The sequence below is a fragment of the Zalophus californianus genome, chromosome 2, assembly GCF_009762305.2.
Source record: "Zalophus californianus isolate mZalCal1 chromosome 2, mZalCal1.pri.v2, whole genome shotgun sequence".
Taxonomy (NCBI): Eukaryota; Metazoa; Chordata; class Mammalia; order Carnivora; family Otariidae; genus Zalophus; species Zalophus californianus.
In genome coordinates, this window is record NC_045596.1 from 20194837 (window position 1) to 20221055 (window position 26219).

Below are 26219 nucleotides of genomic sequence, written 5' to 3' on the forward strand. Positions count from 1 at the left end.
AAACTTATTTGTTTTTGTACTAAATATGGAATCTGACTTCACACATATATCCTTCAATGGGATACTGAAATTTCTTAAGTCAAAGCACGTTGACTAACTGCCTTGTATCACCTGCAGTAATCAACAAGCTGGAACTATACCTATCTGATCTGTGCTGTGCAACGGACGGTTTTAAAAGCAAGGATCCAGCAAAACTTCCGTGACTGCGTACAGCGGTGTGGTGGTCAGTAAGCAGTGATATTTGGCAATGGCACATGCATTTTTTTAAGCTTGATTTCTTTGGCATACTTGATATAAGCAGATTTCTAACAGTACTTAAAAAAAAAATGTCAATTAAATCAACCTAAACAAAAAGACAAATAGTGGCAACACTAAAAGCAAGGCCAAGAAAACCATTTTAGAAGCGTCAAAACTATGCTGTATATGGATATAGTTCATCAAGATAAAAGCTGAATTAATCTAAGATTTTTTTTCTTTTAAAAAATTGTCCTTTGATGTGAAATTTCTAATCTCTGGTAGTCACAGAGAAATTCTTTAATAGAGGCACGTAAAGAAGAGTACTTAGAGCAAGATATTTCTTTTCAAGTCATTTTTCTCTGACCTCATCAAATATAAAATGAAAAATGAAATTCATTTTTAAGCCATGTACATATAAGAGCAAAAAGCACATTTTTCAAAGGCAGTACTTAGACAAGAATGGCATAACTTTTTGGTTCAGGAAATGGGCTTGTCCTTAAAAATGTTTTCATCTGAATTTAGTAATGAAGATGACTTATTTCTAGCACCACAATGTGACACCACTGAAGATGATCGAACAAAGGAAAGTAACAATAAAAATTTGTACAGAGAGGTGATGAAACTTTGTTTCTGTATGTCCATGAAAACAGACAAGGTCCCTGTCCTTCTGAGACTGTTTCAAGCACGGGCCTTCCACAGGTGGGCTATCACAGCTTTACACACTCTCCACCTCATTGTTCCTCACCCATGATGAACTCTCAAGCTCAGCATATACCTGGGGGACAATTGTTCAGGAAAAAATACTTTATTACAGTTAACTTTTTGGAAAAGCCAAATAAATCCAGGCCTCTTTCACACATACCTACCTGGCTCCAGAAACCTGTCTGGTAAAAAGCATTGAGCCAAGCTGAGTGATAGCTCTGTCTTGGTGTTCACCTAGTGTCTTAAGTGTCACAGCTGAAAAAGAAAAAGGGATCCCAATGTACCTTGGTTCACCAGCACAAAATCACTCAAAAAATAAATACTTAATGATGGAGACCCTACTTTTGTGTGTGTGTTAAAATACGCATACCATAAATTTACCATCTCAACCATTTTTAGGTGTACAGCTCAGTGATACTGAACACATTCACACTGTTGTGCAACCATTACCACCATCCGTCCCCGTAATTCTTTTCATCTTGCAAGACAAACACTGTACCTACTCAACAGTAACTCTCCATTCTCCTCTCCCCCACCCCAACCCCCTGGCAACATCCATTCTAGTTTCTGTCTCTAGGATTCTGACTACTCTAAGTACCTCAGACAAAAGGAATCATACACTTTTTGTAAATGGCATGGAGACATTACTTTTTATTCATGGTCAAGTGGCATGATTTCATTTTAATGTACCTAATAAATTATAGTAAGGATCTGTTTGCATGTCAGACAAAAAGATGTTAATACAAAGTAACCTACTCAGAACCAGAACAGAATTTCCCTCTCACCTTTCTAAAGAGTGAACTTTCCAATTAAAGATGGAACACTGACACGATCAATATGACAGTTTATTAAAATTCAACCATGTTTTAAGACCTTATAAAATGAAAATGTGGGATATTTTCAGTATATATGTAAGACTAAGTAAGATCAACTTCTGCCCATGAAAATGAGAACTATCTTTCTGAGGTTATGTGGGTAAACTATATTCTCACCACCACCACTAGCTACCATCTCCTGAGGATTTACCATACTAGATACTTTATAATCTCAACCATTTTGTTTTGTTTTTTTTTTAAGATTTTGCACTGAGTGCAGAGTCCAACCTGGGGCTTGATCTCACGACCCTGATATCATGACCTGAGTCGAAATCAAGAGTCAAACACTTAACCAACTGAACCACCCAGGTGCCCCTCACCCATTCTGTAACTATGTGAGGGATCATTATCTCCATTTTATAGATGCGGGAAAGGAGGTTAGAGGTTAGTACATGGCAGAGTTGGGATTCAAACCACACCGTATCATCTTCTACAACATCTACATAGATTATAAACCAGCAAAGGACTAACTAGGGTCGGCTTTATTATAAATCAGTGGTAAATGGTTTTCCATGGAAGCCGATTCCTGAAAAAGGCTTCAGTTACAAATGATTGATTCCTCACTTTCCTTAGATATACATAAAATATGAAATATGTTATACTGTATATATTCACAAAAGGGATAATCATGAAACTTAAAAGTTAAATAGGGGCACCTGGGTGGCTCAGATGGTTAAGCGTCTGCCTTCAGCTCGGGTCATGATCCCAGGGTCCTGGGATCAAGCCCTGCATCGGGCTCCCTGCTTGGTGGGGAGCCTGCTTCTCCCTTTCCCTCTACTGTTTCCCCTGCTTGTGCTCTCTCACTCTCTCTGTCAAATAATAAAATCTTTAAAAAAAAAAAAATTAAATGCATAAAAGTCAACATTCATATTACCTGTTTAGTAGCCCTTGTACTATGTGACAAAAATATATAGTCCTTATACAAAGGAAATTATCATAAATACAGAGTTCTCTAACATAAAGGCACTCAGGAAAACAATCATAGCATTAAAAACAATATAGATTTAATTTCTAATATTATGGTATTTTGCTAACTGGTAGAAACTTTTTAAAAATTTTTATAGAGTTCTTTACTAGTGACTAAATTATTTTGGTTAGAAGCAGGAGTTAAAGTGTAATTTTCTGTATATGCATTATAATACTTAATATTGATTTGGATTCTTTTCAGTGTATACTTTTTATCTCAGAAATACATTAAAGCATTCTTAAAGGCTAAACTTTCTCAATTTCCAGATTAATACTGTAATGAATTTAGAAATATCATTGTAACCAGAAAGAATCCATACTCTTTCTAGAAATACCAGCTCCCTGGGGAAGGTTAAGAAGCACTGATTTTTTTTTCCTTAAGAAAAATACATTACCTAAAGATATGGGATTGTGAGGTGTATGCAACAGCCTTTCATTGTAGTTTTCTGACAGCTTCTTTAGTTGGCTGGACAAGTATGAAAACATCTCCTGCAACAATAAAATGTTACATTTAAAGGAAATCAAATAAATGCTTACTGCCACCTGCCAGATTAAATAAGACAAAATCCGTCTGGTGTGACGTCTGTGCTGTAAATTAACTCATCTACGTGCTCTAGGAGCAATTCTTTCCTTTGATGACACAATATAGTGAGATTCGAAGCTGCCACAACTATCAGAAACCACAGGATTTAGGTAAAGAAGGCAAAGGACCAGCACATTTCCTGCCTGGGGGTTATTAGGTATCTATCACAAATCCATCTCTTTTCAGAACCTCCAGGGTGACCACTCTAGTCCAAGCAGCCATCAACCTGTTCCCTGGACCACAGGCAAGATTCTAAACGATTTCTCTACTAGCCTTCCTGCCCCTCTACAATCTGTTCTACATGCAGAGGTCCTGTGTAGTCTCTGAAAAGCATAAAGCAGATCATGTCCCTCCCGATGACTGACTCCCCTCTGTAAGGATTATCCTAGAAGGCCCCAGATGAATAGCACGGCCAACATAGCCAACTGGGCAACTGTCACCCCCCCACTTAGGATAGCGCTGGCCACATCAGCCTCCTTTCCAACCGCTGAACACGCCAAGCTCCTTCTAGTGTCAGAACCTTCATGCCTGCTTCCCCTGAACTCAGACAGTTCTTCTCCAGCAACATTCCATGGGACCTCCCTTTATGACTTCCCTATTAATGTACTCCCAATCTCCCTCCAACCACTATGTATTCTGGGTTCTCCACTATACTTATCACAGTCTAAAATTACCTCATTTACTTGCTTAAATGAGTACTCACTGTGACTACCTACTCAAAGGAAAACTTGAAAGCAGGGACTTGGTGTTCTTCACTACTGTTTTCCAAACACCAAGAAAAAATGTGCCAGACTTTTCGTATGTAAGTAACTTAGGAAAAAGTTTAAAATGCATTTCCTTTAAATTGCACAAACTCAAAATTAACAATTCCCTCAACTCAAAAGAATATAGCAACTAAAAATGAAAATTTGTATTCTTGGTCCTACTCTGGAAAATAATGTATATCTAATAGTAGAAAATAAAATAAAAATATTTTACATACATGTGCACATATATGTAAGTAGTTTAACAAAGTTTAACAAAATATTGTAAATAAATATTAAATTGGCAACTGTTTGACCTAAAATTATACTTTCTTCTAGTAAGCTCTTTATAAAGTGTTAAAATAAAAATCTGCCCAAATAAGTCTTTCCTGAAGAAGCCCATTTGCACTGACCTCCTCCAAGTCATAGTCAAAACACATAAAACTCTAAAGATACACCAAAGAGCCAATGGCCAACAGAGTTGGACCCAAGTAAAGACAGCAGGAAATGATATTTCTACTTCAAAGGCCACAAAAACTACTTCAGTTTTCTCTAAGGTAAAGGTTAGACAGTCTGATCCTACTAAATCCTTCTTTTGTTAAGAATAAGAAGAGGAAAAGTCTACCAAGTTTGTTAATTATTAATTAGTCTACTTAAGACCACAAACATTTTTACCCTTGTCAACATGGTATATTTTATACTCTGACCTGAAAAAATATATAGTTATACCAGTTATATAATATATAGTTAGCTATTTCCAAAAAAAGAGGAAATGTTTCCTTAGTAACACCCCTAGAGGGTGCTTTTAAACTTACTGATGCACATATGGCTATTAAAAAACTGAGATTTTCATAATATTCCATTGCTAATAACAAATCAGTTTTAACTGGTTCTAGCAATCACTTCCTAATGCCACTAGAATTGTTTTAACTGCACCTAATATCTTTAGACTACAAACATAATGCTAAGGTAACTAAATCTTACACATCACTAGTATATGAGTAATTAGACAAAAAAGAAAATATTTGTGAGTCAAATTCACATCCAACTGCAAATACTCTGTGTGAAAGGTTATGAGAGGTAATCCAGTAAGCAAAGAAGCTTAAATATCTTAATGCACAATATACTGAATCCTACGATATTTGACAGCTTAAGGCCCTAAATGTTCTCCCATTAATATCGTTTAGGAGACTACCACTATTTCCTACACTACTACTTAGCTAAGCAGTTTTTCCCTGATATATTAAAAATACTACAAAACTTGCACTATTTTTTTGCCACAGTTAAATCTATAACTGACATTTATTATAAAATACTTCTGTAAAGGGAGAAATTTATAAGCACCCAAAGCAAATGTATATAGAAAGATCTTACTTAAAAGAAATGAAATATTATTGATTTTCTATGTCTTTTGTGCTGTATTTAACTTAATTTTAAAAGAGTCTTCACCAGAGATAAACTGAACTGCACACCTGAATGCTAATGTCAGCTATATTTCTAGAATAAAAATACAAAACTTTACACCATAGTTCAAGATGTTAATGGAAGGGAAGTTGAATTATATTAAGGATTATCTTTCACGTGGCCTTTCACAAACTGATTTGCAGTCGTAAATCCCAACATTTAGCCTATCCCTCCCCATAACCCCCAAATGTGCGTAATTCACTAAATTTTAAGGCAAAATGTCTTATGTATCATGTTTTCTGAAACATACTGTTGCATGTTACAAGACCAGATGAAAAGAGAACTTCGCAAATTATCATAATACGTCTTGGAGGGTCAGTAATAAATCAAAAGGGAAACATAACAAGTGGTCTAACATGTCCACAATACCATGAAAGGGCAGATGGACAAGAGACTGCGGGTACAGATCCACACACACAGAGGTCCATATGCGCAGACACCAGTACTAAATGCAGTACACGTTGCTCTGCCTGTGACCAGCCGACAGGACCCAGGCATTCTCAGCAGGCCGTGCATCTCAGGCTAAAGCACGGCTTCCAAAAACTCTTCTGTCGAGGTCCCACAGCCAGGCCTGAAATGCCACCCTTTTGTTGAGATTCAAGAACTCCACTTCTAGGGCGGCAAATCTCCTCATGTTTCCAAACTTAGCTTTGTTATAGGACAGTGTTTGAGGCTGTATGTCTGATGTTCTTCTAGAACTTAGCTTGTCTCCCAGAGCTTCAGCTAACAAATGCTAGCCGCTGGAGCAGCCATCCGTTGTCATTCCTCTTCTGCACTTGTCCAATTCAGCAGATATTTGCAACAATGAATGATTACCTGCTTGCCCTGTTCGGCAAAGCACTCTTCTAAAAGGAAAGCTAAGCAGAATGATGGCCTTCTCCAGAAGCAAAGAGAAGTGAGGAGAAACTTCTAAGACTGATCTTTCTTTTTGCAGAGAGAAACTCATAGAAATGGTGTCTTAAATTTTAACCCCTTTTCTTAAAGGCCTCTTCAGTTAAATTCATGGCCATTTCTCCCCTCAGTGAAGATGTGTGGATCGGGAAGGGGCTAAGGGCAGAGGTTCAACTCACACACACAGTTCCACTCTCTCTGATCCTTTCACCCTTCAAAAAAGAAGGCTTGAGAAGGAGTGGCTTCAAGCTGAGTTCTTGTCTGCCTCTACTGTGAAAAGATAAAGCCCTTTCTGAAGAGATATACTAGATGAAATAACCTCTAAAAATATCATTGTGATGAATAAGGGCACAGAATTAAAAAAAAAATCCTAAGTTTTCTTTTAACACTGCTTTTTTAGTACGCAATAACACTGATAATATAAAAAGGAGCTCTCAGTGATGGTATATAAATAGCTGAAGCAAAATAGCTTTACCTCAGCTTCTCCAGAGCTGAACCGATAAACTATCACGATTAAATTTTCACAGTTCAAGAGCAAGTCCATTTAAACAAAAGAGGCCCTTACTTCTGCAACAAATCCAATAAAAAAACAATATTTATGCTACATATATGCAATTACAGTTTATCGAGGACAACCACATTTTTCAATGAAAAGATCTGCCTGTTGAATGAAGTTGTTAAAGAGTAAACTTTTATTCACTTACAATGAGAGTTCTCAAAGGAGCACTTTAGTACTTTGAAGATTACTTCAGGTAGTCTCTAAGTAAATTCTATACAATGAATTTTAAATATAACCAATTAATATATTAGAGCCTTTGGGATTTTACATACCTCCAGTAGCTAAGAATAGAGGGTCACGAGATCAGCATTTTTATGGCTCCAACGCCCAGCCCAGAGTGGGAAAGCACTCCCTCAATGCTGGATGCGTGATTGGAAGCAGCGAGAAGAGAGTGGTGAGACATGAAGCGCAGAGGCTTTAGAATCACACAGACCTAATCAGACAGTGGCAGTTCTGGCACTTTTTGTGCTCTTTGGCTAAGTACTTAACACCTCTGAGCCTCAATTTCATCTGTAAAATGGGGATAATACCTACCTCACAAACTTGCTTTAAATAGTCCATGAAATAATGAGTGTAATAAACCCCGCAGAGCTCCTGGCACACAACAAACATTCATAAAAGTGCTGCTCACTTTCCACCCACCTACTTTTCCCTCCTAAAAGAGTTTTCAGGTTAAAATAACTAACATTAGTGGAGCGTCGGGTGGTGCAGTCGGTGGAGCATCCGACTCTTGGTCTTGGCTCAGGTCGTGATCTCAGGGCCGGGAGATCGAGCCCCAAGTAAGGCTCTGCGCTCAGTTGCACAGTCTGCTTGGATTCTCTCTCCCTCTCCTCTGCCTGCCCCCCACCTCACACTTGTACACTCTCCCTCAAATAAATTTAAAAAAAAAATAACTAAAAAATAATAACTAACATTAGCTGGCAGGACTCTTACAGACACATGTTAATGCCCTGTAGCTACAATCCTATTCTTGTCCTATCCCTGTGAATCCTACTCTACTCCATCGAGATAAAAGGAAAAGAACAAAGTTCTGGATGTTACAAAGAGAAGTTACCTCTTAACATCTGAGATGGAGCCATCCAATTCATAAATATCACTAGAATATAAAATCTGGCCCATAAAATATTTATACATTGATGAACAAAGTCCCAATGAGAAGCAAAGCTGGGCTACCTGCTGGATCTATTTACCAGTTAAGCTACATATTTCTACAGGTCATTCCCAAAGCAGGTGGATTTTCTTTTTCATGCTAAGCAAAATGTACACATGCATGGATGTCTGGAATCCTCTAAAAGTAGCTGAAAAATTTTAAGTCAAAACCTAAATGTCAAAAATCAGAAGAACCATGGCATCATGGAAATTCTTAGATTCCAACAGAGCACCCCTAAAATCAACAAGTCCTAAATCCTAAGGTAAGGAAATTATTTTGGAAGAGGAATACCTGCTAGAGAGGAAGACCTACTCCCAGAAGTATAATACCTGTTACACACAACAGGTCATCACCTTTTTAATTCACTTCTTTTCACAAATTTCCAACTATAACCATATAGAGAAATATTTCTATGAGAACATCTAATTCATAATGTAAGTCAGTATCAAAAAGTTAATTTGCTCTCTAATTTTCCAGAAAGATACTTATTCTGTGTAAATAAGAGATGACTATACAAAACTAAACCTAGGTGTTCCCAAATACCTTCCACTAGTTCATTCAACAAACATCTGATGAGCATCTACTATATCAAGCAAAGGACACAAAGAACAGAGGGATGAATGCAAACTCCAAGGTGGACACTAGTCTCCCAGACTACCCATAATCAAGGACCAAGTTTCATTTCAGACACCTGATGGTGATTTTTGGGGGCATGCACTCAGATAATCAGCTTAATTTGCTAGTTAAATAAATTTAACGACAAAATCACTCTCAAGACCTATAGTAGTTTATTAGAGCAAATATATAACTATTATTAGTTATCATATATAGTTTCAATTCAAGAAGAACAGAAATAGGAAATACTAAATAGTACACTTGCTTGATACGATAACAGCATATAAAAAGTTTTAAAGTTTCTATCTACATTATAAAGAATAATCTTTAAATGTCTAACTTAAAGCTTTATGTAATAGTCTTATCAGAGCTATTATATATTCCAAAAATCTGCAGAGGGATCATTGAAAGGTAAAGAGCAGCAACAATATAAGAAAAGACTATAGGGCGCCTGGGTGGCTCAGTTGGTTAAGCGACTGCCTTCGGCTCAGGTCATGATCCTGCAGTCCCAGGATCGAGTCCCACATCGGGCTCCTTGCTCAGCGGGGAGTCTGCTTCTCCCTCTGACCCTCTTCCCTCTCATGCTATCTCTCATTCTCTCTCTCTCAAATAAATAAATAAAATCTTTAAAAAAAAGTAAAGAAAAGACTACCACTAGGATAATTGAAAAGATCAGATAACTAACAAGTTATATTATTTTTTTAACGAGTTATATCATTAAGCTTTGATATTTGGGGTATTTATGCAGTCTCAAACTCCATAAAATATTATCTACCTATGTATTAAAATGCTAGGATATTGTTATGTTTCTTCTCCAAGTTTCTGTTAGAGATACAAGTGACCTGTGTGCCCCCAAAACAATGGTTTTCAAACTAGGATGTGCATCAGATTCATCACAGAAGTTTGTTACAAATGCAGTTGTTTGAACCCCACTCCAGACTTCCTGACTCTGAATTTAGCTAAAGGAAAGCCAGTTTGATGAAGTGATGTGGAACAGACTCTCCAATAACTGGCACAGTACTTTGCTTTCTAGACTCAGTCTAAAATACCCTTTACGAGTTCGACAGTTATTTTGGCCATCCATTCTAGTTTATGATGACACCATAGGAGTCTAATAAATGGATGAGTTGTACTTCTGCAGAACAGATGTCGCTTCCTCAGGGCGGCCTTTCCCAACCCTGCCAGAACTGGCTTACGTGCCCCAGCTGGGTTAGGTGCTACATGGTCCCATACCTTCTGCTTGTCCTTTCATAATGCCAAACAGATTTATAATTGTTTATTTAATATCTAGATTTCCCCTGACTATAATTTCCATGATGGTAGAGATTATGTGAGTCTCATTGTGAATTTACTTTAGGGCCTATGCATAAACATTTCTTTGAATAAATGAATGAGCAGAGCAAGGTCCAATACTGCCAAAGTAATGTGAGACCAGACTATAAAGGATCATGATGGCAGGCTAAGGAATATGGACTTTGTCTTACAGGCAACCAGAACCCAAAGCAGAATAACTTGAAGAACTTGAAAATATTAATCTGGCACTCTGCTATAACATAGCAAATTAGAGCAGACTAAGACTGGGGCTCAGGAGAAGAATTAGTCAATTACGGTAAGCATCTAGCTGTGATATGGTAAGGGCCTGAGTTAGGGTGGTGGCAACAGAAGTGGAAAGGAGGAAATGAATGTTGGGACACATTACAAAGGACTCAAGGGTGTAAGAGAAATCAAAAGTATCAGTGTTAGAAATCTATTTTTTTTAAAGACTTCATTTATTTGAAAGAGAGCAACATAGCGAGAGAGGGAACACAAGCAGGGGGAGCAGGAGAGGGAGAAGCAGACTTCCCGCTGAGCAGGGAGCCCGACGCAGGGCTGGATCCCAGGACCCTGGGATCATGACCTGAGCCGCAGGCAGACGCTTAACCGACTGAGCCACCCAAGCGCCCCAGATAATCTAGTTTAAAACGGAAAAGGGAATTTGTTGGTTCATCTCACAGCCAAGTCCACAAGCAGACATGTCTGGATCCAGAGACTCAAATGACTCTTCCATTTTCCCTCTCATATTCTCGAGTCCCAGGAAGGCTTTCTTGGCATGGCCAGAAATATGGCAGCTGAGTAGTTTACTATCTGCAAAGCAGCAAACCCTCTCGCTCTCTAAAGGACCTATCAGACCTGCTGGAAGGACTCTACCTCCACATGCCCACCTGTAAACCACGCTAGCCAGATCACATGCCCACCCCTCTGAGCAAAGCAGGAAGGGAGGCTGTGATTGATAGTCTCAGTAGGATCACCTGGAGTCAGGGAGGGGCCGTTCCCAACAATAGTGATTCTGCACAAGCAAATGGCTTATATCCTTTCTAAAATATAACTGAGTTTTGGCCAGGATCACTAAATTTATTCATTTTTTTTGCCTCCTCTGGATATTAGTAGACCTAAGTCTTCGGATTTAGAGCTATATAAGGTAACTACATAGCTACCAGGCTAGACTATTTATCCATGTAAGAAAAAAGCAGAAGAGTAGAGGTTAAGACAGAGGATCAGAGGCCCAATTGCCTAGCTTTAAGCCCATGTCCCACAATTTACCTCATATATGTTACTTCTCTATCCTTCCATTCCCTGTAAAAATGAGGACAATGGAAACACCTGACAAAAAAATCTGTGAGTTCAAGTATCTTTTCCACAGTGAAACAACCAGTGATAGAAGAGCTAAGGCCCACTGGCATCTAATACAACTAAACTCTCATATAAACAATATAAACCCATGACCATTTTGCTCATCTATAATCAGGCTTCATCTGTCATATGGAAAAAAGGTTCCTTGGAGCATTTATTGAGGTCTTCTCTTAGCTACAACAATCTATGACCACGATGATTACCTTTGGGAGTTTATCAAACGCAGTTTTATTCTAATCATTTGAAAATCTTAGTTAGGTTTATTGGGGCATAATTTACATATAGCAAAATTTCAGAGGCCCAGTTTTCAAGGGGCCCACTTCCATGAATTTGGACAAACATACAGTTATGAAACTACTCCCACTATCAAGATACAGACCATTTTCCCATTCCATGGGTCCCCTCCCTCAACCCAGGACTCTGGAAACCACTGATCTTTTCTCTGTCCTGATATTTTTTGCCTTTTCCGGGGTGGCATATAAATGAAACCATACAATATGTAGCCCTTTGAGTCTGGCTTATTTCATTTAGTATAATGCATATGAGAGCCACTATTTTGTTGCTTATATCAGTAATTTGTTCCTTTTTATTGCTGAGTATATATGTACCCAGTTTGTTTATACACCAGATGATGGACATTTGAGTTGTTTCCAGGGTTTGGCAATTATGAATAAAATCACTATAAACATTGATGTATATAGGTTTTTGTACAGACATAAATTTTCATTTCCCTTGAGTAAATAGCTAGGAGTGGGGTGGCTAGTTTATATGGTGAGCATATGTTTAACTTTATGAAAACTGCAAAAGTGTTTTCCAAAGTTACTGTACCATTTGTGTTCTTACCAGCAATGTCTGAGAGTTCTCTACTTGCTTGAGATCTTTGCCAGTTTGGAGGCAAAGGTTTCCTTATATTAGCCCTTCTAGGTGTGTAGTGGTAACTCCCTGGTTTTCAGGTGCATTTCCTAAAGACTGATGTTGATCCTCTTTTCCTACATCACGTAAATCTTAAGAGATGTCCTCATAATACAAAGTAAGCAATTACTTTCCTATGGACTGAACTGGTGGGGGGAGAGGGGTGACTAGAGGAAACTAGGGAACAAAATTTTTCAACTTCTGTTCCATGTTCATAAGGCTATCAGAGAATACATGTAAAATATCTTAAAATAAAGTACTATTATAAATCTAAGGGACTTTAATTGCTACTAAATGTTAGAAACTTACACAGATACAAAAACTGTACAGGGGCCTCTAGCTCTCCCTGATGGGAGATGAATAAAACATTTTAGTCTGACCCGCCCTGCCAACACTGTCTCTGTCTACAATTTTGGAGTTGTCCTGAATTAATTAAAACAGTTTTTAGTGTTGGAGACAAAGTCCAGTTTTCAAGCACAAATGTCACTTTTCTTTTCACAGCCAACATAATCAATGAGTTCAGCATTCCAGTAATGACAAGGGATGAATTTATTATTTTAGAATGAGAAGCTGGCCAACTTCTGACCGTTCTTCCTCCTGTGACTGACATCTCACACCTATACAAGTCTTCAGACTTCCAAAAACAGAAAGAAAAAACTTGTCCATTTGTCTCTCAAGATCCTCTATCTTTAAGTGATACATGAACTGAATCTTACTAAACTAAGAAGAATCTCTAATGTAGGAGTTTCTCAAAAAAAAAAAAAAAAAGCAAACTCATCTGCCCAAGATCCCTCATAATATCTGAACACACAGGAGACAATGATTAATTGAAAACCAACTGGAGTGATTCCAGATCAAAGTAAATCCCCTAGGACCACACTAGCTATCTATACTCTCAAACTGGCAAACCAAAAGGCAAAAACACCAATAATCTGGAATAATTTTAGTCAAGGGTATTATTTTACACCTGAAGGGAAAGCTTACCTTCCTTTCTTTTAATAGCTTCTTATAACCATTTGATCCAAGTGATAATAAAGTAATAAGGACATCTAAAGAAGGTGAAGCTGAAGCTCTTCCTGAAATAAGATAAACAAGTTAACATTCAGGAAGGGGGGGGAAAAACCTTTAGAAATTAAGATTTATTATAGTAGCCTAGTACAAATGGATTTTTGGTTGTTAGTTATTTTTTCTGTAGAGCAACTGATTTATTTACCTGGATACATTTTGCTGATTTCCTGAATGAAGGAATCATTAAAGCCAGCAATTATAGCGCCACCTACCGGAACCATAAAATTTTTGTCCAAGCTCTGAACAAAAGCATCTATTCTGCCAACCCGAGCCCCCTAGAATGAAATAACATGTAATGTTACATATTGGCTTCTAGGAAAAGAAACAACAACTGCTATTAAGAAGTAAATACCATTAAACAATGCATGAAAAATCGGAAGTAGATCAAATATCTTGTTTTCTTTGTAACAGTGCCAATAAAGGATTTTTAAGTATGAAAATGAGTTTTTAAATGCTGCTCCTCTTATGTGAAAGAGCACTTTATTTGCAAACTGCTTTCATACCAAAAAAAAAAAAAAAAAAATCATTAAATCCTCACAACAACCTTGGGAGGAAGGCAGAGTTTCAACATTAGTTCGGGTGGGAACTCAGCTTTTCACCTTAACGTCGGCTAGGAGAGTAGATTCCTCCCCACGCCTCTCATCTGTGATCTTCCATTTGACAATAAATGCCAACAGTGGGTCCTGCAACTATTAAGTAATTTTAAACACCCTCTGTGAGTTCAAGAGTGGCCACCATAATCTAAGGGACAGTAGCCACTCATGTTGCCAATCAATCAGTTATACATTTACGGCCTTCTCTTTGATGCTGGGATAATCTACTACCTGCATGACTACTTTAAGCAACAAGCTCTGTTCCCACCACCACTCAGATCACAAAAGAGAAAAATAAAGCTTATTTTTAACATCAACTATGGAATTTTTTTGTATACTCTTGGCAATGTTTCTATATAACTCACGTTTCCTAATGTTATAATCTTAGATGATCTCATTCCACTGCAAATGAACTCCAAGTGAAAATCTAATATTTCACTGAAAAATTGAATACTTACTTACCAGAAATGTAAAAACTAAGTTCTAGTCCCCATCCAACATAGTCTGTGACCTTCTATCCAATGTGCTTCAATTTTCTCCTCTTAAAGATAGAGATACTATCTAAATTTCAACTAAGATCGTTTTTTCTTTATCTGTAGCAACAGATTTTCAATCTGTATTCACAATCTACATTCCTATTAATATTATAACCACATTTGACCTTCATCTTCACACTTTCCCTCCACATCTATATCTCAGGGAGAATAGAAGGAGCAGATAGCTGGCCTAATCTGAGAGACCAGATCCAGGCAATAGGGAGAAGCACAAAAGCAGGAAAGGGAAGCCGACTACTCTGGAAGCTACTGCATGATTGTTTAAATCTTAACCTATCCCTGTTGCTCTTCTAATTTCCTCAGAAACTATGATCAAAGAAACTCTCACCATATCACAGGAAAACAGAAAGAAGCATATAACTGGTAGAATAAATAACCAAACAGCACACAAAGTAGTAGAACGTAAAAATAGAGAGGAATTCTTAGAGTTGTCTTTTATTAACATTTAAGTACTGAGATGTGAGAGAGAAATGTGAGAGAAATGTGAGCCTCAATCAGGAGCAGAAGTATTAAGAGAACAATCAATGCCAGACTTTGCTAGAACCCTTCATCACCAAAACACAGAAAGCATAAAGGGCAGCACACGCCGTGTAAAGAAAACAAACAGCCTCACAAAAAACAAATGGTTTTATCAAAGAAACAGAGTGAATAAGCCCCAATTTATACTAGCATATGTTTTAAAAGAAAAATAAAACTGCAAATAAATGTGGAAGGGAAGTATGGAGTTTTTTTTTTTTCATTTTTTTTAAATGAAAACACATTTTTTGCCAGTTTTATTGATATAATTGACACATTATGTGTAAGTTTGAGGTGTATGATATGATGATTTGATATATGCATACATAATGAATGGATTACCACCATAAGTTTAGTCAATATCCATCAAGTATGGCTTAATAAGTTAACTGCTTAGCAAAAAAGAAAAACAAAACAAACAAAAAACAAACAGCAAGCTGGACCCACTCTCACTAAAGTCAAAGGAAAAAAACCCCAGAAGGCTGAAAGGGCTTAAATAAAATAGGGAACATAGGGGCATGTGCTATGAAGGAAAGGGCTGCCATTTATCAGTTCATTCGTCTCCTTGTTTACTCACAAAAGAAGTATCTGGGCACCTATCAGCTGCCAAACATTGCTTAAGGTTCTAGGGATAGTGGTAGCAAATAAAACAGATAACTTCATATAATAATAACTTCTGTCGGAATTTACTGAGAACTTACTAAGCACCAGGCACTGTTCTAAGCACTCTACATTCTTAACCCATTTAACCCTCATAATAACCATATGAGGTCGATGCTACTATAATAGCTATTTTACAGATGAGAAAATTAAGGCACAATAAAATTAAAGTGGCCTGCCCAAGGTCAGAAATGTACTTAATAGCACAGCTGGGACTCAAATCCAGGCAGTTAAAGCACCTTATTGAAAGTCATCCAGGCAATCAAAGACACAGCAGGAACTAAAACTGAGGTAATCTGGAGGAAGAACCCATGTTTATAAAATAAAACATTATTCCTGTGGCATTTCCATTCTTCCAGCTACCCAAGCCAAAGCCCTGGAGTCCCTGAATTCTCTTTTCCTCATACCTCACGTCTGTCTGATTCATCAGCACACCCTGTAAGATCCACTCTCAAAATACATCTGAATCCAACCATGTCTTAACCCTTAACAGCCACCACCCTGGCCCGGGCCACCGACACATTTCACGTGGGCTCTGCAACAGCCTTCCACTCTTGCCTTCCTACAGTCTATTACCCACACAGCAGCCAGAATGAGGGCTGAAAAATGGAAATGACATGTCACTCTCCTGCTCAAAACGACCATACCAAGGATAAATTCCCCAATCCTTAGCACACCTCAAATCTCTTTACTACCATTGCTGTCCTCATTTGTCCTGATCCAGCCATACTGGCCTCCTTCCTTCCTTACAACCTCCGAGCACACTCCTGTCTCGGTCTTGGCACTTGCTGTTACCTTCAGTCTGGACTCTAGAGAGCTGCAGGGCTCACTCCTTCCTATCACTCAGGGTTCTGCTCAAATGTTACTTCCTGGGAGAGGACTTCATGGATCACTCCATCTAATCAGACACCCCCTCCTCAATCCAGAGCATTTATCAAGACCTGTCATACTTATTGTTTACTGTCTGCTTCTGCTCCATGAAGATAAGGATTCTGCTGTATTCACTACCATATCCCCAGTGCCTAACCTGATGCCTGGCACATCAGGGGGAATCCTGTAAATATCTGTTGAAGGAACCGACGAGTAGGTCTGTGAATAAGTGCCCCTCATCCTACTCTCGTGCTCTTTCTCTCTCTCTAATAAATAAATAAAATCTTTCAAAAAAACAAAAAAAAAATAAAATCAGTAAAGCTGAAACATTTTAGTTACAGCTTTCTCCACTGATTGTTTGATTACTACAACACTATCTTCTCCAGAAAGTATTTCTAATTTCAGCACTTTGTTTTTTAAGAGAAAATATGAGGCTGTGAAGTCACACTGAACTAAATGGGCCATTTTGTAGCTATGGGACCTCGGGCTAGTCACTTAATCCTTCTGAGTTTGTTTCTTCATTTGTAGAAAGGAAATAATAAGCGCACCTTAAATTGTTAGGATTAAGCTAATAAACTTTAAAGGTCTAAGCAGGATGCCTGACAAATGGTGGGTACTCAATAAATGGCATTTATTACTAAGAAGAATTATTTTTTTTAAATTGGTTTAGCACCAGGTTCCCTATGAACATCTACTTTTTTTTTTTTAGAGATTTTATTAATTTGACAGAGAGAGACACAGTGAGAGAGGGAACATAAGCAGGGGGAGTGGGAGAGGGAGAAGCAAGCCTCCCACCGAGCAGGGAGCCTGATGTGGGGTTCGATCCCAGGACCCTGGGACCATGACCTGAGCCAAAGGCAGACGCTTAATGATTGAGCCATCCAGGCGTCCCTGCTAAGAAGAACTACTGAGATGAATTAAATCTAACTATAATTTTTTAGAATGTCATGAACAGCAACTAGCACTCAATAAGACCCGAGTATTTCTTTGGTTTAAAGCAACAGTACCGCTACCTCTTCTCTTCAGGGGCAATTTGGTAAAATTAAAACATTCAAGTACTGCTTTTTTTTCTTTTAAGAAATGCTCATTTTGGAAGGTAATACAGTATCTGCAACAATACAGTAACTATTTAAATATCACTCACCCATCTTAAAGTGTTATTTTCTGGTTAAAATTTTAGTAAAACCACTTCACAAATGAAGAGAAGCGATGACCAAGTAGGACATTCGTGACGTACAATTCCAACAGCACCTTTTACATCAGATCCTGGGGCTCACTGTCTTTGTCTTAATCTCTCCAGTTATGCCGCCAAAGTTTCTAGTATTCAAAATTATACTGTGAGCACAACAACACTAAGGACTTCTGGGTTAAATATATAATATTTGAGTAAATGTTTTGGAGCCACAGTAAAGATCATTATGAAGATTTTATAGAAATGTGGGGAGTACAGAAATATAATCTATAAAAATTAAATATATTTTTTGCACAAAGTTTAAAAAAAGTAACATTAAATGTACACAATGGCTTTCACTATGTAAAAAGCAATATACATATAAAAAAAGAGAAAAGAGTGAATACATAAATTATCAAGGGTATTTGTTAGGGTACAGGCTGAGTGATCTACTCCATCCTCACTTTCTGAACTTTTAGTAATGCTGATATATTAACTTTCAAAAGAATCGAGGCTGCTAAAAATTAAAGAGGAGAGGGGGGAAAGGGAGAGGAGAAATAAAAACAAATCACTGAAATAAAATGCTTTTCAAGATTTCCAGTATAGAGGGCGCCTGGGTGGCTCAGTAGGTTGGGCAGGAGTCCTGGGATCAAGCACCGAATGGGGCTCCCCACTCAGCTCAGTGAGGGGTCTGCTTCTCCCTCCAACCCTCCCCCACCCCGTGCTCTCTCTCTCCCACTCTCCCTCTCTCTCAAATAAATAAATAAAATCTTAAAGAAAAAAAAAGATTTCCAGTGTAGAGAATTATACAACCTTTCTCAGCTATCATTCTCATTGGAGAAAATCTAGTCTAGAATTACAATGAAAAAGTTCCTTAAAAACTTAAGGAATAATGGAAAAGGATACAAAAGAAATGATAAATAGTCTTCCTCTGACATAACATGCCTACCAGCCACTCTACCTCTGGACTTCTTACGTTATGTAATCTACTTCCTCACTGGTTAGGCTGATTTGAGTTGGGTTTCTGTTACCTGAAGCCAACTGCATCCTAACCGGTACAACCTTTGAGTAAAGAAGTTAAGCAAATCAGCTAATACTATCATATAAACTACATTTATATGAGAAATGATACTAGTACACTCCAAAAAAAATTTTTTTACCAGCTAGGATCTACAGGGCTAAGAAGCATTCACCATTGCACTGGAGAAGGCCACAGATAATCTCTGAAAAAGTCTTGCCCACATAACACAGACCACATGTGTATCCAAACTGAGTATGTGATTAACACCATTATGCCCATAAATTATATAACTCATACATGGATAATATCTATCCACATCTCAACACAGTATAAATAATCACTGCAAGTAGATATTTCATTTATTCATCCAATTTTTTTCAGGAACCAGTTACTGAGTATCAATTATGTGCCAGAATCTGTCTTAAGTATTGAAGACACAAGAGTGAACAAAACAAAGTCCTTTCCCTAACAGAATCTTAATTCTAGTTACTACCAATAACTAGACAATAAAAAAAAAAAATAAACATCAAATGGTGAGACATGCTATGGAGAAAAAGAACAAGATCAACATCAATTTTAAGAAGCAGCCAAATTTTCCACACCAAGTAAGAAAAAACATTGTCAATTAACATTATAAGATACCACTGAATCTAAGACACCCCAGTTGTAGAGATATTATAATGTGGAAAAACATGTACCTTAAAATAAAGGAGTATGATACAAAATAGGAAAAGGGAGACAAAATGCAGGCAAGAAAAAGGAACCTGTAATTTTAGATAGGGTGTCTTAGAGAGGTAAGAAGCCATGCAGCTCTCCAGAAGAGGGTTTCGCTGTGAGGAAGGAACAAGAGCAAAACTAGGGCAGTGGGCACACCCATGACACAATGGAGGAACAGAAAAAATGTGCCCAGAGACAGCAGGTGAGAGAGAGAGCAGTAGTAAATGAAACTGGAGAAGCTGCAGAGGCCTGAATACACAAAGGCTTGCAGGCCATGGCTATGACTCTTATTCTGAGCACGATGGGATGCCCTGACGTATTTTCAAAATAAGAATCTAAAACAGGGGTGCCTGGATGGCACAGTCTGTTAAGTGTCTGATTCTTGGTTTCGGCTCAGAGAGTGATCTCAGGGTTGTGGGATCGAGCCCTGCGTCAGGCTCCACGCTCAGCACAGAGTCTGCTGGAGATTCTCTCTCCCTCTGCCCCTTCCCCTAACACGCACGCGCGCGCTCTCTCTCTCTCTCTCTCTCTCTCTCTCTCGCTCGCTAAAATAAATAAATAAATAAATCTTTAAAAAAAAAAGAATCTATGAGGTGCCTGGGTGGCTCGGTTGGTTAAGCATCTGCCTTCAGCTCAGGTCATGATCCCAGGGTCCTGGGATGGAGCCCCACATAGGGCTCCCTGCTCAGCGGGGAGCCTGCTTCTCCCTCTCCCTCTGCCTCTGCCCCTCACCCCCCTCCTGCTCTCTCTTTCTCTCTCTCCCTCAAAATAAATAAATAAAAATTTCTTTAGAAAAAAGAATCTAAAACAGACTAGGATCTGGTTGATGCTTATAAGAACAAAATCATAACATTTTTTTAAAACCCGCCAACTCCACAGTTAAACACTAAAATGTTTATAAATGAAGCCATTTCCAGCCTAGGATAATAAGGTAAAGTGATTCCTTAAATATGGAATAAATCATCAATATAGTTTTAAAAATACAATAACACAGTATATTAGAAAAGTGAGAATACTGGTAATAAAACAATCTCAGAAAGTTAAACAAATAAGCTACTAAGTATTTCTATGTTGGTCCTGACCAAAGCTACCAGTCCAATTACCAGCAAGGAAGAGTGACTTCTACTGTATGGATATTAGATGCCAATTTCTAATGCTCCATGAAGGTGGAGATGCCAGAAAGTTGATTTTACTCTATTAAGTAGTAAGAAAAACAAAGGAATAATCTTGCAATATGTTAAAATCATTTTTTCTTGACATATCTTTTTAAACTCTCTTACCTGCTGGATGAGGTGCATACACTTTGAAGACTGCACTCCATAAGCATTGTTGACTATATGTGGAATGCCATAATTAGCACAAATCACAGCCAGTTCTTCTAATCTACAAACATAAATATTCAACAGAAAGACATATTCCTACTGTGCTTTTATAAATTACAGTGTGAAAACTTTCTTAATTCAATAGTTATTCTTAATGTACACTAGGAAAAAAATGGGAAAACTGAAATTTCTACAGCAGTTTAGCATAAAATTCAGCAGCAGGCACTTTAGGATAAACCTAAAAAAGCTTTTAAATTAATGTTACCAATAAATGGGAAAACGGGTATTTATAAAAATCTGTATAGATGGTAGCTTTTAAATCACTTTAAAATTTCCTATATAAAAAGCAAGAAGCAGATTATACTGACCCCTTAACAAGGTGGTATGCTCATTTTTAAATGCTTTTGGTTGCTTATACTAAAGCTAATAGCTGCAAAATAATTAGCATGTCTTGAAATCTTAAGAAATCTTACATTTAACATCTCATAAAGTAAAAAATACATTTTCAAGTAGACTTTAATGTATTAAAAAATACAGAACATTAAAATGTTTCAGTACCAAAATAACATTTCCCAACAACTTGCAAACTAAAGAATCTTTTAAATAGCTGCTGGTTTTAAATTCACTCTTATTTTTCATCTGACACTCCTTATATTAAAACAATTTGAGAGTCTAACTCTATGCAAAGTAAGGTAATAAATTTCAACTGGAGTGTAATAAATGATGTTCCTTTGCAAAACCAAATACTACTTGTGACTGAGGCCATTTCTAATAGAAATGTCTTCACATGCTATGAAGCTAAAACTAAATCCTATGATTTAATAAAGTTAAATTTTTAAAAAAATGTTCTTTCTACAATATAAAGAATTTGGAAGCAAAGCAATAAAAGTTCTTTCCCATAAGGATGTACTTCAAATATATATTATATAGTTTTATTATTTGTTTTTGCAAAATACATTTTCTTTTTTACATGCACATTATGTTTTTAAAGTACAGATAGGAATGACATTATTCATCTATCAGAAGTTTTCAATTTACTTCCTTAAAGTATTATGAACTAAAAAGTCATTTTATCATTCATTTTCATAAACCTCACAAATTGACAGAGAAACCTTTCTATTACTCAAATTAATCAGATATTGTTTTTAAAAAATAGACTTTCTGGGATACAAACAAGTATTTTCTTCATAGAAGTCACTTTTATGTTTGTGTACTAATAAAAGCATTTCTTAATAACAATGCTCCTTGAAAGTAAGATGCTATAATAACATAAAGTACTATTTTTAAAAGGAAAAAAAAATCACTTGTGAGTTGTTTTAAATATTGAGAATTCATCAAATCTGCTAATATTTAAAGGATGTATAAAGGTATTAATGAAAGGCAAGGAAAGACAAAAAATATTTTCCATGTGGATCAAATTGTATTATAACTTAGCAGCCAATTTAAGATGTTTGTCAGGTAGAAATGATAACCTTTTTTTTTTTTTAACATATCCTTTGACTGATTTTGCCCCACAATACTCTGTCCAATTAATTAACTGATAAAGACAACATATATATACATATACCTATTCAAGTTAAGACTATAAAGAATAAGCTTAATGCAAAGAAATCAAAATATATTTTAAAGTTCAATAAAATCAGAAACTCAAACATATTACTAATAACTGTGCATCACTATCTTCCTAAAGCTCACTTTTATCAGAAACATTCATTATATAACACAACGAAAAAGTGGCATATGAGAATTTTGCTGATAAAAACCTTTGTGATTTTTTTCCAAAGGAGAGATAATACATGTAAAATACTTAAACCTATACCAAGTATACTGACATCTAAAAAAAAAAACAAAATGAAACAAAACTATCCTCAAGCATAAACAATCTAACACAATACCCATATGCTGTTTTTGGAAATGTGACCTATTTCTATCACATTAAAATTTTTCGAGATAGCAAAATCATCAATGAAGAATGAACAGAGATGTTTATATAATATTATAATGCAAATTTAAAAACTGATTGGTAAGTAATGAATAAACAAGGAAAGCATATGCAATATAATCTTAAAATAGAATTCAGAGTCACAAATGAAACAAGGTAAATTTTCAAGAGCATGGTCTTAAAATTGTCTCTTAAAACATGCCTATAAAATAACAAACAGTAACATACATTCATTAATGCCAAATTGTGTGATTCCATGAATTAAAACTAAAGTATAACTTGATCTTAAAAAATAGCCCAAAGTCCATATAGTTTTTACAAATTATTAGCACTTACTTTCAAAATGTTAAAATGAAACAAAGAGCTGCTGTCAAAACTAGAAATCTGTATTACTATACCCAAACCTATTACATTTTCAGAATAAAATTTGTGGATATCCTTTAAAAAAGTAAACATTTGCTTTTTTTCTTTTTGCTTTTATTTTCTTAAATATATGCATTTTTCTCAAAATGCAAAGACAACCACTGTGTACATTTAAGTGTACATGTGAGTTAATCTTCCAATTAAAAAATTCAAAAGGCAATAAATAACCCTAAAATTTCCTATTCAAAAAATCTGTTAATCTTACACAGGAAAACTAACTGTTCTTACATAGGAAAACTAACTGTAAAATCAAAGAAATGGAGATAGCAATGAAAACAAGTAAATCCAACATTATGCTTAGAAACTTCTACTTAAATAATGAGGAAAAGGTGCAAAGAGATCAGAAATAGAAAAAAGCAAGGAAACAGAGATGCTCTGTGTCTACGCAGGTGATAAACGGATCTCCACTTGGTATTAATTTTTTTCCTTCTTCTGTACCAAATTTTTATTTTCCCAAACCACCATGCTGTTTCTCCACTAGTCCATTCACCTATTTACTGCCCAATGTTACTTAAGCATCTTTGAGAATGAGTATATCTGCATTTCGTTTAAAAGACCCGATGAACACCTAAAGGACAATATTTGCAAATGATTTACCTATCAGGCACCCTTGGAGCAAAACAGGATGTAGTGGAATGAACACACAGAATGGAATCAGGCCCAAGTTCCCGAACTTTAGCCTCCACTGCTTTCAGGTCTGTGCGCAGCTCGTCACCTTCTAAAACATTCTCTATCACCACAGGCTCAAAACCTAACCAAGCCAATCAGAAATCAAAATGTTAGATAAACTAAAATAAGGGAAGATCCTGGAACTCTACAAAGCAGTGCTATTCCACACAAGAACTCTAAGTCTGGTCAGTGAACCCTCCCCAAGTAATAAAGACCTGGCTCAATATTGGTAGGAGTCAAAAGCAGGCCAAAATAACGTGAAGGACTAGTAGACCACAATTAGGACCACAAATCTATTTAACACTTTGATATGACTAGAAAGACTAATTCTGGGAAGGAAAACAAATGCAAATAGAGACCTATAAAAGTAATACACAGTCACTGATGACAAAAAGGATCTGGTACAATTCAATTTCAGACCACAGAAAAGTAAATCTACTCATTTCTCTGGCAACATTTCATTTTTAAGTTCACTTTATTTCAGAGATGGACAAGAATGATAATATAATTCAAGTACTAAAACAAATCACAATCATCAACTTAATATTTTACTCCTAGAGAAAAAGTAATGAATTTTAGTAGCCCAATGATTACTGACCCATCCCATAGTTTAAAAGGGCCTTCTATAATTTAAATATAAAAACTATTTCTCAATTTTCAGTTGAATTAGCACATGATCAAACTAGCACCTGATCAAAGGTCTGCCCGAATAATAACTATGTAATCCTGTATGGTGAATATTTAGGTATCCATAAACTTCAAAAGCGTTGTATGTGCAATATATACACTAAACAATGCACAAAGCACTTAAATAACTAAATATTTCATAATGCTAGTAAGTACTTAGGGTAAAAGTAAAATCTAATTGCTTGAGTCTCACAAACTGGATAGAAAATAAACTTGGGAAATTTTACATGTAAAGTTATTATGTAGTCACATCTTCAGTCTTCCCAAATAGCAAATCTATAGCAGGCTGGACTCATACATTTAGGGGCTATAAGAGATTTAGAAACCATTTAGCTCAACTAACTCATTTCAAAGATAAGGGAGCCAAAGTTCAGGAAAATTAAGTGGCTTCCCCAAGGTCACACAGCAAATTAAAGCACAGTTATGAGCAAGTAGTTTTCTTCTATGTGTTATAATCCATGTCAAGTTGTCTGCATTCTATCTACAGAAATATAAAAACCTGGCCACTATAAAATGATCAATTATGTTGGTTCAGAGATGTCCAGGTTTTATATCTATACCTTCATAGCTTTTAAAACAAACAAAACTTAAATAAGTAGTGCTTCCTAATGACAGCTAATTTTCTATTATTTTTCAAATTCTCTAGACCCAACCCTATTTTTGCTTTCGAACATTTATAATGCAAGTTTTTTTTTGAGAATATAACTATCTTGCTTCCTAAGAATATAGGCTATCCTAAGAAAGGATAAACTGTAAATTTAGTACAAATCCTAATATCTTTTGGAAAATTTTCCAATTTTTCAATATGGCAATCTTTCCCGTAAGTTTGGTAGTAGTTCTTTGGTTAACAGGATGTAAATAAACAGACTTGACAACTTTATACCACTTAAAGTAAATGAGCATATCTTTTAAAAGTCTATCAGTTTCTACTATATGTCCTAATTATGAATCCCTTTACATGAATTTCTTTAGGACTATTTATGCGGTTTAATTACAGGCCAATATAGTTCACTTCATACAACATACTGAAGCTATTCAAAATTAACCTTAAATTCTCAAATTCACCTTGACTTAAGCAAGCTAAATACTAAAATACCAATGTAAAGTTTTTGTCTCACGTATATGTAATGATGCCTGGGTCCTTACACTTTGATTTATGGTAATAATTTATATGTATTCCACTTATGTATATACAACCACCATTCCTGAAGCCCCTTAGCACCCTTTATGCTCCAGGGATTACTGTTGGGTATTTCATAGGTCATCCTGCTTAATATCAAAACAATTTTATGACAGGTAATCATATCCCCATTTCAAAGAACAGGGATATATGATACAGCCATCCCACTTCAGAGTATATATCCCAAAGAATTCAAAGCAGGGACTCAAACAGGTATTTGTGCACCCATATTCACATCAGCATTATTCACAAGAACCAAAAGGTGAAAGCAACCCAGGTGTCCATCAATGAATGAAAGAAAGAAAACGTGAGATATAAATATATACAGTGGAGTATTAACCTTAAAAAGGAAAGAAATTCTGATACATGCTATAACATGGATGAACTTTAAAGATATTGTGCTATATGAAATAAACCAATCTCAAAAGGACAAATACTCTATATTCCACTTACAAGAAG

At 36.4% G+C, this 26219-nt stretch overlaps 1 protein-coding gene across 2 annotated transcripts in view; it reads right to left on the reverse strand.

The window, feature by feature from the left end:
* Positions 1-26219, reverse strand: part of SEPSECS (Sep (O-phosphoserine) tRNA:Sec (selenocysteine) tRNA synthase) — a 35298-nt gene that overhangs the window by 4460 nt on the left and 4619 nt on the right. Inside the window, exons 5-11 of one of the 2 annotated variants that reach the window (XM_027599375.2) lie at positions 23822-23975; positions 20818-20920; positions 13581-13710; positions 13352-13443; positions 3176-3269; positions 1104-1194; positions 983-1012 (exon numbers count right to left, since the gene is read on the reverse strand). In XM_027599375.2, the coding sequence (XP_027455176.1) occupies positions 983-1012; positions 1104-1194; positions 3176-3269; positions 13352-13443; positions 13581-13710; positions 20818-20920; positions 23822-23975 (694 nt within the window). The remainder of the gene's footprint in view (positions 1-982; positions 1013-1103; positions 1195-3175; positions 3270-13351; positions 13444-13580; positions 13711-20817; positions 20921-23821; positions 23976-26219) is intronic. The other variant, XM_027599376.2, reaches the window with a different exon arrangement.